Source organism: Gopherus evgoodei, chromosome 11 (genome assembly GCF_007399415.2).
Source record: "Gopherus evgoodei ecotype Sinaloan lineage chromosome 11, rGopEvg1_v1.p, whole genome shotgun sequence".
In the NCBI taxonomy this organism is placed as follows: Eukaryota; Metazoa; Chordata; order Testudines; family Testudinidae; genus Gopherus; species Gopherus evgoodei.
Window position 1 is genome coordinate 67,809,593 of NC_044332.1, and position 12,194 is coordinate 67,821,786.

The 12,194-nt window shown below is 43.2% G+C and overlaps 1 protein-coding gene across 1 annotated transcript in view; it reads right to left on the minus strand.

The window, feature by feature from the left end:
- Positions 1-301: 301 nt before the first annotated feature.
- Positions 302-12,194, minus strand: part of LOC115659525 (TGF-beta receptor type-2-like) — a 60,876-nt gene continuing 48,983 nt past the window's right edge. Inside the window, exons 4-7 of the mRNA XM_030579769.1 lie at positions 7,506-8,320; positions 6,610-6,751; positions 4,050-4,177; positions 302-725 (exon numbers count right to left, since the gene is read on the minus strand). Coding sequence (XP_030435629.1) covers positions 513-725; positions 4,050-4,177; positions 6,610-6,751; positions 7,506-8,320 — 1,298 coding nt within the window. The 3' untranslated portion in view covers positions 302-512. The remainder of the gene's footprint in view (positions 726-4,049; positions 4,178-6,609; positions 6,752-7,505; positions 8,321-12,194) is intronic.

A 12,194-nucleotide genomic window follows, 5' to 3' on the forward strand; every position in this document is an offset into this window, starting at 1 on the left:
AGAATGAACATGAAAAGAACTAAACTGAAGGGAATAGAGGTGGAATCCAGCTGCTTAGTAATAAAGGTTAAACATTCATTTTAAAATACTAAAGAAAATGTATTAACATTGTACACTTAAGTACAAAATAATCAATTTCTGTACAATGTGGCTCTTTAACCAAAGTATTGATCCCAGGGCACTTTGAATCTTAGAATATCAGGGTTGGAAGGGCCCTCAGGAGGTCATCTAGTCCAAGACCAGTCCCCAGACAGTTTTTTGCCTCAGATCCCTAAATGACCCCCTCAGGATTGAACTCAGCCCTGGGTTTAGCAGGCCAATGCTTCAACCACTGAGCTATCCCTCCCTCTTTGCTTTGTACTTACCAGATGAAAGGTCTGATAAGTTATAAACTAGCTCTTAGTTCATTTTAGGAAAATGAATTGAGAGTTTTTTTAATTTATTTTTTAGAGCCACGTATTTGTCTTTAATCTCCTTGTTTCTTTTTAATACGAGGCTTTCATTTCTTCCTGTCACTGGGTATTTCTATTCCCGTCACTGGCTTGATGTTCCCCAGTTCGATGGGCTGTTTTGCTGCCTTCATTGTCTGTATTATTGTTGAGGATGTCATCACAGTCCATTTGTGCCATCAGATTGAACCGCTCTGCCACACAATGGGCTGTAAGGCGAGCCTCGGGGTCATGGTCCCAACACTCTGTGATGGTGTCGCACAGAAAGCGCATTCCCTGAAACGAGATGATCTGAGATTAGGTTTGGAGGGTCAGGAGAGAGAGGCATGGGAAATAAGCATTTTGAAGTCCTAGGATTACAGTGCTTTTGGGGAGGAATTGCCTCAATGTTACTGCGGTTATTTCCCATTCTAAGTACATGGGGAAACAGTGGTATCATGAATACTAGTGGGTTATAACTGCTGCCATTCCAATTATTACTTAATATTTGTTTTACAAGAACACGTAGAGCCCCCAGCTGAGATGGGGCCTCTCACTGTGCTAGGCACTATCTAGACTCCTAGCAAAACAGACGCAAAGTTTATAACCTAAGAAGGAGATTTTTAAAGGCGCTTGAGGGAGTTAGGTGCTCAACTCCCTTAGTCCCCTTTCATCTGCTTTGTCTAGGGGGGTTGGAGCCTTCAAAAGGTGGGTAGCAGAATAGGCTCAGAAAGGTGAAGTGACTTGTCCAAGGTCATACAGCAGGTCAGCTGCAGAGCTCAGATAGAACCCAGGTTTCCTGACACCCATCCCTGTGCTGCATCCCCAGGGCACGATGCCTCTCTGTGCAGAGAAGAAATGACTCTACCGGAACACTTCATCTTCCCTGAACTTTCCCTTTTTAAAATCTGGTGTGCTGTACTGCTGCTTTCTGCCCCAGGAAATCATGCCAAAGAACCACAGTGATACACAAGCAAAAGACTGTGGCCTGGTGGATAGCACACTTTACTGACACACAGGAGGACCTGGGTTCCATTCCCAGCTCTGGGCTGCTGAGTGCACCTAGTCAGGTCACTTTGTGAGGGGGGGATAGCTCAGTGGTTTGAGCATTGGCTTGCTAAACCTAGGGTTGGTGAGTTCAATCCTTGAGAGGGCTATTTAGGGATCTGGAGCAAAATCTGTCCTGCTGTGAAGGCAGGGGACTGGACTCAATGACTGTCACAGTCCCTTCTAGTTCTATGAGATACATACATCTCCATATTAAATATATATATTCAGAGTGCCAAAGAGATCTCCTGAGAACTTTTTTTATTCCCTGGGGTAGGGGAGGGATAGGTCAGTGGCTTGAGCATTGATCAGCTAAACCCAGGGTTGTGAGTTCAATCCCTGCAGGGACCATTTAGGGAACTGAGGTAAAATTCTGTCTGGGGATTAGTCCTGTTTTGAGCAGGGGGGGAGGGGGGGTTGGACTAGATGACCTCCTGAGGTCCCTTCCAACACATAGTCTATGAAAGGTTTGTTTACTGACCACCAAAGGAAATAATTTCACCCAGGCTTGTCAATGCACTTTCTAGCACATTAGTCTTTCCATTATAATAGCCAACGCTCTGTACAGCCAATTACTTTTTATCCTATAGTCCTTTAAAGAGAGACCAAAACTGTCAGGTGTAGAAATAAAATGGCAGTTGTCTGGCAGTTGTTTTTTTCTGTGAGCTAACAGCTGCACAGAAGTTATCTAACCTTCCTTTCACCCCGCAATCCCAATTCGTGCTACTGCATTTTACATCATGTCAAATTGGCAATGGACACTACTGGGAAGAGAAATTCTTCTAAATAAAACATGTTCATAGTTTTTCAGTGGATTTGTGTATTCTGTGCATTCACGATTAAAATATCACTAAAAAACCACCAGGATCCTAATGCTAAAGTTAAATATTATATCTTGAAGTATTTCTCCAATATTCTCTCAATATTCTCTTTAGGATGACAAAAGTTAGAGAGAACAGAGTTGTCTACTTAAAGTGATTGATAGACTACATTTCAGTACCTTCTAAAGTAATTCATGTATGCGCCTTATTGAAAAGATTTAAGTGAATCTAATCTTTTAATAAAGTTTCCACAGTTTTGCCATCTGTCCTAGTTTTATTGATTAAGCAGTAGATTGTCTACCACTCTCCCGAATAATATCTTATTTTACCCAGCAATAAACATGTTTGTTTTTAAAAAAAAGTTAGTGTAGAAATAAATTAGATCCTTTAAAACAAATGACTTCTAGGTTAAGATGACAAGAAACAAGTTGAAAAAAGTTTATTTTTCTAATGGCACAACTAGACTTTTTTTAAATTCAACCTGATTTTACATTTGAGTCATGCCATATTTACAATATAGGGTAGTAAATGTGTCTCTGGTTGTTTTAACAGCTTTAGGTTAAAGTTGAACTTTCCAACAGTCTAAGGGAGTTAGGCACCAGATCTGGGTGACTAACTCACATAGGTGCCTTTGACAGTCTCAGCCTAGAATGGTCAGGACAAATGGATCTGGCATTTTGAGCAGTGCATTGAACTTAGAACCTGTTCTCATTTTTTCTTCTTGGGAAGGTTGTGTGTAACTCCCATTAAAATGAGTAACTTGTGCCAGTCTCTCAGCATCAAACGGATAATATACCTCTAAGTAGTAAGGACCTTTGTTGGTAGTGGGATGGGAACGAGTTGTAGAGTGAATAAACACATGTTCTATTTTCCTCCCAGCAGATGGCTGTCACACACTGCATTTTAGGAGAACCAACTCTAATGTGCCAAGGGCAGATAAGGATCATGATCAGAAATTCTTTTTCAGCTTACTAAAAATCAGTCGAGGTAGAGCTTGGCCTTTGCAGTCTAGCTTGGCATAGCTCAAATAGGTGCATATTTTATCTGCAGTTCCAAATTTTACCTAAAAGCGGGTAGGGTGCAGATCTGAAGCCTATGTTCAAAAATTTAAAGAACATAGTTGTGAGATTTGAGGGCTAATAACTGCCTTGAAATGCAAGTTATAAGAGCTGAGTGAACATTGCCAAAAATGTGCTCGCAAACTTTCTCCCAGCTAGAAACCACAGATTCATTTCGACACTGTTTACAGCTTGGTTCTTTCAAGTCCTACGAGCGTTTGTACAAATAGTGTTTTGTTACCGAGAGACTCATGCAAAATGTAGCAAATGCAGGGCTCAGATTTTATTCTGAAAGTATTGTGTATGTGGCCATCTTGAAAACTCTTTGTGAGTTTAGAGGACCTCCATTTAGGAAACAGAAACCAATACCCTGTGAATTAAGGGAGCAGTTGCACTGTGTATACAGGTGACTTGCTCTAAGCTACAGATTTTTGGCTCCTAACATTGAGTCTCTCTCTCAAGTGAGCTAAGTTGCAGAATAGGAGTGGGATTTTTCAAAAGTGCTTAGATGATTTAGGAGCTCCTAAGTCACCTAGGCAATTATGCCCCCCCCACCCCCGTGTCTTTGTGATTCAGGTGATTTGGATCATAGATGTATTGATACTGTCATTCAAGGATGATCATGTCCATTGCAAGTCAGGGCAATGAATAGATGACTTGGGTTGCTATAGTCTTTTCTTTGATTTACTATTTACCTGATGCACTAGCCAGTTGCAAGGTATCTCTGGGCGCCCTCTGCCGTGCAGCACAATGTCTCTCATGGTATCCACACAGGGTTGCTCCTGGACTTTCGACCCAAAAGGTAGCTCGTAACTTTTTACCTCTAGGTGATAAATCAAAGCAGCGTTACCGGATGTCTTTCGTGGTTTGGTGGTACACGTGTGTTTGCTCATCTGGCTGCTATCCATGGCATGGAACTAGAAAGAGTATGACGTTTGTAGACAGGTCTAGAGCCACAAGGTTTGGATGCAGAGCTTAATGTCCTCAAAGGTCAGGAGTGTTAGGGAGCAGGTTTTTGGTTCAGGCTCATTACTGAGTTAAAATGACTCCTTCCCCTACTGAATTTACATGTGCAAAAACATGAGGGCAGCCCTGCTGTACACAACATCAATGGAGTTGCAAATGAAAAGGCAAGGGGAGGAAACACCGATTCTTAATTAAAATTTTTTTTTAAACATCTCGGAATTTTTTCGTTGGAAAGGATTTTTTGCTTTTGGTCTCCTTGTGATGGCACTATTTCATCATAGGTGCAGTAAATGTTTTTAGAAAGTGATGTTGGGATCTGAGACCCACTCGCAGACTGGACATGTGCCCTCTTGAGAGCAGGAGACTGGGAAGTGTTCCCGATGTAGACCCCAGAGCTGTGGAAAGAGCTCCCTCTTGTGGCATGGGGGAGCTGAGAGACTCGCCCTTCAGGACATAGTGTAAAATTCTTCTCGCCAACTAAGCTTTTGTCTGGAAGGGTCTAAGATACAGTGACTCTCTCCAGCCTTTAATTTTTGGATTTTTGAGGTGCTTTTATATCAGTGGGTATCAAGTTAAAAAGGTGAATGGTGTGAAGTTTCTAGATGCCACAGCAATTGTAAGTCAGGCGCACCTTTCCTGGTATGTGATGAACCTTGTGAACCTTTTCCTCTTTCGCTCTCTGATGTAGCAGAGGGGAGGGCTCTTGGGCAGCTTTCATGGCAGAGAATGGAAATTCTTGCTCCCCCTTTGGTTTGTGTGGGGATTGCTGAGAGCAGAGCTCCTGGAAGAGGAGGGTAGGATCTCCATTGCTTTCCTCCATGCCAGAGCCTAGCAATGGTCCTCTCTTTCTTTCAACGTGTGAGTCTTCTCTGTTCCAGGAACCATTCCATCTCCCTGGTGGCAGGGTAGGGCATGGGAAAGGGGACTGGAGTGAATTGTGAGGGCATAAAAGGAAGCCAGGAGAGATCAGAGAATGCAGGAAGGTGGGAGGATGGATGGCATGGAGAGAGGGCTGAGGCAAATGGGGAGATTTGGATGGAGGAGGTGGGGGGGGGGGGAGGCGGCGTTAATCATAAGGAAAATGGGAGAAAGCTGAAAGCCTGAAGGAAAGGGGCAGGCAGAGAAGGAAGAGGAGACAACTTAGGAATCATAGTAAATTGTTGCACAGAAAAATTAGTACCAGGACATTGCAATGAAATAGACGCTGATTGAAATGTTAGGGGACATGACTGGGTAGGATGCAGAGCTCATGAACTACTTGTGGATGGGAGGTAGATGAACTTCATAGTATTGTCTAAAGGGACGGGGAGCCTGCTTTGGTTCTTTATATATATATTTGCATTTTTAACAATGCAGTGCGCAATGTTTTTAGGTGCCTGGCTGATGGGAAATGTGTATATTCAGGGTCTGGTGGTTTTGATCCATGTTTGTTGATTATTTTAATAGAACATAACTTGCCTATGGTGAGCTAATTAATTCCTACGCTAGCTTACTGTGTGCACTCACAGACCTATAATCTGCCTTCTGAAATGAGTTCGTCTTCACTAGGTGCGTTGAATTTTTGGTGGGTGAGAGGCCCTAGGATCTCTCTAGTCTAAATCATGGCATTTTTAGAAACGGGAAGAACACCAGGAATGTGCCCCTGCAGAGCTCCACGCTGTGCATGCAGGTATGTTTACTTGGCTGGCTATGGGCCTGCTTGGAGGTGTGGGATAAAATCCTGGCTCCACTGAAGTCAATTAGGGAAACTCCCATTGATTTCAGTGGGGCTAGGATTCACCCATGAGCTCTTCTTAGACCCACTTTTTTCTCTTGTTCCTATTCCCTCCCCTTTGTAGTATTCCATCACCATGGACAACAGCCTCCAAAAATGAGGAACTATCCTGGAGATCCTGCTCTTTTCTCCATCTATATTTGTTTATCTTGCACACCATCATGGCTTCTGAGAACCTATGCCTGAAGACCATTCTGCAGCGGGCATGTAGCAAGCAGGGAATGCTTAGCAGATTGCAGGCCTGATCCTATCAGGTGCTGGAGAATCTAACTTCCATTGGTGCTCGGCACCCCTCAGGAACTGTTGAGCATCCAAGACCGAGCTGTATGTGAGATGAGCCACAGGACTGTATCAGTGGAAGATGTAATGGACTGATTGTTGCTTAGTGGGAAGAGAGCATGAAAACTATTGTGTCTAAGGGTGGTTAATTTACAAAAATGCAGGGGCTAGCTAGCATGGCCTTTGGTTCTAGAAAGAAGGGAATAATACATGGGACTATGTTGCAGTTTTCCTACCTCCTACAACCTCACACCTGGAGGCCAATTCCCATAAAACCAAGGCCATGGAGTAGACGTCCATTTGTTTGAAGGACTCCAGGTCTTCCAGATTCACTCTTGATTCTAGAACCTCAGGAGCCATGTACCTGGCAGTGCCAACCTAGCCAAAAAAAGAACAGAGATTAGCAAATATATCTGCAAGCAGCTGCAGCATGGTAAGTACCTGCCACTTTACAACTGAGATGAGTAGGTGGAAGACACTGAAATATCTTCATAGCCTGATTGTTCTTGCTCAGGAGCAAACTAACACCAACTGCCAAGCACTAGGAGTATGAGAGATGGTTTCCCATCCTCCCTTTCTCCTATTCAGCTTCATTATGAGCACTCACAGGGAGTTCAATGACCAGGCACTGTCTGCCTAATGACTGTGCAGGTGGGACCCATCGCCACGGCATCTGAGTCTCACTTCTGCACCAGCTCTTTTAGAAAAGCTACAGTAGATAGTTTATTTGCTTTATCGTCAGCATTAAACATTACTATGCACTGAAACATCTAAACTCCCTCCTTGGGCCTGAAATAGATCAATGACTGTACTGGGTTTGTGTGTAATTTTAAAGATAGTATCATGGTTTGCAGGTGTGCCTAAGCTCATCCCAGTCCAATACTGAGCACATTTATCAGATGGTCAACTCTAGTTTGTTAGATTTCAGCTTTAAATCCAAGTGGCATGTGGGCAAATTCATAAAGTTCTCAAACTTCCTCCTTTCCCCACACGCCACTTCTCATTTCCACCATGGCCTTCTTGCATTTGGCAGCATGTGATTTTCAGCTTACGGCATACTTGGGATGTATTGTTAAGTGATGCCAGGAATTTCTGTAAGTTGAGTCAATAACCCAGCTTTGGCTTCACTCACCTGCCCACTGTTAGCAAAGTCATCTGCTGTTAAGGAAGGGTCTAGCTTTAGAGCAATGCCAAAATCACAAATCACGCACTCCCACTCGCTCTTCACCAGGATGTTGGTGCTTTTTATATCCCGGTGAGCGATTGGGATCTTTGGTCTGCCACAGGCATTGTAGTCGCTGTGCAGGTGGGCCACGCCGTTCACCAGGGAGCCGGCCATTTTTTGTAAGTCTATCCAGCTCAGAATGTGTCGGGACAGGTAGTCCTTCAGGTTGCCCCTTCTATGGTAGGCAGTGATGAGCCAATATTCCTTCCGGGGCCCAGACCCCCTGTCCTCTGCTGTAAGGAATTGAAGGACGCTCTCATGCTTGAGGCTGGCATCTCTAAAGATCTGGCTTTCATTTTTCCATGAGGAATATTCCTCGCATGGGAAAATCTTAACAGCTACTGTCTCATATTGCCCTGAATTTGTGTGGTTCAGCTTGGCCCTCCAGACCTCGGCAAACTGGCCTTTCCCCACTATCTCATCCAGCTCAATGGGCAGCAGCTCAGTGTTATGGTTGATGCTGTTGGTGCAGGTGAAGCTCATGCTGGAGTGATTGTCGTCTGTCATCACAGATAATTTCTCATCATCCTCATCAGCTTTTCCTGGCTCGGGCAAAGTCTGGTGCTGTGTGTGCTTCTGGCCCCAGTCCTTGGCTCTCTTTTTCCGCTTCTGGGTGCGGCAGAGGTAAAATATCACCGTTATCATGACAGCCACGAGCAGAGGGGGGAGTAGGCTTATTGCTGCTACAGGAATGACCTCTTTGCTCTGCAGCATGGAGTATCCTGTAGAAAGGAAAATAAATAAGAATGTGCTGCTATAAAATACCTGCAAGGCCTAGTTTTGGTAGTGCCTGAGGAGAAAAATGGGAGGTAATTAACTAAGTATTGCCAAGGACATAACACGCACTGCCCGTAACTCTGAGGGTAAGAATTCTCCTGTCTCTGGTTATTAAAGTGACACTATCGGCTAGTTTTAGGCTTTTCATTTAGCTTGTGCAACATGGTGAGGGTTCCAAAAATTAGTATTTTAGCGCACTACCTTCGTGAGCATATGTGCCCCACTGCCATCTATTGGATGGAATCAGAACTGCTCAACTGTCAGCCTGAGGTTTTGTAAGCTAGCAAATTCTGGCTTACAGGGGTGCTGGAACAATGTGTATCGTGGGGGTGCTGAGAGCCACTTAACTAACCTGTAAACTCTATATAATGGAAACCACTTCAAGCCAGCAGGTTCAGCAGCACCCCTAGTTCCAGTACCTGTGCTGTTGTAGCTCAAATGGTAGAGGTTTTTTGCAAGATGATGATAACATTGAATTCTTTTATAGCACTTTTCATCAGTAGACCTCAAAGCACTTTACAAAGGAGGTGAGTATTGTTATCCCCAGCTAGGGAAACTGAGGTACAGGGAGGTGAAGTGACAAAGTTAGCCAGCAGGCCAGTGGTAGCCCCAGAAATAGTACTCAGGGCACCTGGGTCCCAGTCCAGTGTTTTATCTAATAGGCCACGCTTGCTCTCCAAATTTCAAGGTATGAGAACATTCATCTTCTCTGTAACAGACGAGGTGGGATTCAACCTGTGACTATTTGTATACAAAGAACAGCATATTTCTACTGTTCCACTAACCAAGAGAAGAGTTTTGGTTCTATCCCTGCTGTCCCCGGGAAGTCCCAGTGGCCATGATATGCAGCATTCCCACTGAGGTCATGTCAGGAATTCTTGGTTGGTCCACCTACATCCTTTGTTTATGCAATGAGCATACCACCTATGTGTGTATTAGTTTCTCAACATCTTGGAGCTATTAAAATTGATTTCTTATAAACTATGTGCACAAACCTTCCAGTGATCGGAAAGCCAATGATGAAACAAAGTTGGGAAGTTTTGGATTGGTATTTTGAACACCTCAAAGATTGGGATAGTTTGGATCTGGGGATCTGGTTCTCAAACAGAAGCCCTTTGCAAAACAGTCAAAAACCACTGTTGGTATAATGAAATGTATATTGTTAATGGAGATAAAACTGTGGATTAAGGTGGAATGGAGAACCAGACTCTTCTGCCAGTGCATTAGATGCAGTCTTATATATGGCTAAATTCTGCCGGTATTAACTGAGGAGTATCTATTGAATTTGGTGAATCTACTTTTGTAGCAGGGCACTATTCAGAATGAGCAAAGAGATCTGAATCAGAACGATAATGGAGAGAAAGTTCCTTGCATTACTGCTAGTGTGAATGACTATAACTTGAGATTCATGTAATTGAGGGCCTGACTGCCCATAGAAAACTTTAAGTTTTTGTTTTCATTTTTCACAGTTTTGTTAAACACTTTTCACCCAATATTAACCAAGAATGTTTTTTAAAAAATCCCTATCACCCTTCAGATCACTTGAAGAAGACCCTCACACAACATATAATTCGCTGATCCTTTGATGTTTGCAATTCCTAGAGTAAAAATGCTGACTTCAGCAGGGATATTCAAGTAAAATCTTACTCAGATATTTTTCTGCCAAGTACAATAACTGAGGGGAGGGAGTATAAGACACATTCCTTAAGCAAAATCCCCTGCTGTTTGACCTCAACGTGTACAGTTTATAATTCAGGTTCTGGAAAAACGGACCACTTTGCTGTTTTACTTGGCAAATTCCAAAAAAAAATCATCTGCGGCTAATTTCTTCAAAGCTGTGAAAGTATTTCTAAAATAGGCATCAGGTTCAAACCACAAGATCAACCCAAATGGCTATAAATCAGTAACGAACTCAGGAATATGTTTATTTTGGAAAGTACTAGACATGGGTATCACCTACTGCTCTAAAGGATTTACCCAATGGATATGATCACCTCTGTGAAAAGCTGAAGTTCAACAGAATGAGAGTAAAGAATTTGCAGGGTTTTTTTTAGGGAAGTACATGCATGAATCCTGCTAATAAATAGTCAGTACTGTGAGCGTAACTTTTCCAATTACTTAACAATGAGATTCCTCCATGCTGCAAAATCCCAGATATGAGTGGGGCCCTTACACATTAGATCTTTTCTGCTTTTTCTGAAAACAAAGGCAGCACACTGAAAACCAAATATTGCAGTGCATTGCTGGCCAGGTAATTCAGTCCTTGTCAGATGTGAATTCGAACTCCTAGGCCACGCTCCATCAGCACAACCTTTGAGACCCCAACTCAATATTTAACAAGAAATGGCATCTTCTGAATGCATCATTTCCTTTTCCACCACCAGTGCCTTGCTTCCTAGGCTGGGGTATCAAGCATGGCTTGGAGGAAGGGACGAAAGGAAATGACACATCTGCACATGTAATGAGATCACTGAGCTCCAGTATAGATGTGTTGCATTTGTATAGCTTAGTCTCAGCGAATTACAAGAGTAAATCATTTCACTGCAAATTTTCATCTACACTAGTGCAGTGTCAACATTGGAAGTCCTAGATTTCCTTAATGAAGGATGGGTCTAAGACTGTAAATAAATGGAAAATTGCTTTGGAAAAATGCTTGTCTGCTTTAGTCATTTCCTTCTTAATCATTTGTCTTTAATCAGATTTTGCGTCTATAATGTTTAAAATTAAAGTTTTTAAGAAAACAAAATGCAAACAATCTTTTAAAATTAGAAGTTCTAAACAATTTATAAGGGCATGCATCAAGTCTGGGTTTTGCAAAATTGTCATGGCAAGGTGGTTCAGATAATAAATAAAAGTAGAAGAGCGACTACCTGATTGCCTTCTATGACCAGCCTGACCAAACTGATTGCCTTCTATGATGAGATAACTGGCTCTGTGGATGTGGGCAAAGCGGTGGACGTGATATACCTTGACTTTACTAAACCTTTTGATATGGTCTCCCACAGTTTTCTCACCAGCAAGTTAAAGTATGCATTGGATGAATGGATTCTAAGGTGGATAGAAAGCTGGCTAGATTGTCGGGCTCAACGGGTAGCAATCAACGGTTCAATGTCCAGTTGGCAACCAGTATCAAGTGGAGTGCCCCACGGATCTGTCCTGGGGCCAGTTTTGTTCAACATCTTCATTAATGATCTGGATGATGGGATGGATTGCACCCTCAGCAAGTTCACAGGTGACACTAAGCTGTGGAGAGAGGTAGATATGCTGGAGCGTAGGAATAGGATCCAGAGTGACCTAGGCAAATTGGAAGATTGGGCCAAAAGAAATCTGATGAGGTTCAACAAGGACAAGTGCAGAGTCCTGCACTTAGGACAGAAGAATCCCATGCACTGCTACAGGCTGGGGACCGACTGGCTAAGTGGCAGTTCTGCAGAAAAGAACCTGGGGGTTACAGTGGACGAGAAGATGGATATGAGTCAACAATGTGCCCTTGTTGCTAAGAAGGCTAATGGCATATTTGGCTGCTTTAGTGATTATTCCCCTCTATTTGGCACCACATCTGGAGTATTGAGTCCAGATTTGAGCCCTCCCCCCCAATGCAGAAAGGATGTGGACAAATTTGGAGAGAGTCTAGTGGAGGGCAATGAAAATTATTAGGGGTCTGGGGCACATGGTTTACAAGGAGAGGCTGAGGGAACTGGGCTTATTTAGTCTGCAGGAGAGTGAGGTGGGATTTGGTAGCAGCCTTCAACTATCTGAAGTGGGGTTCCAAAGAGGATGGAGCTAGGCTGTTCTCAGTGGTGGCAGACGATAGAACAA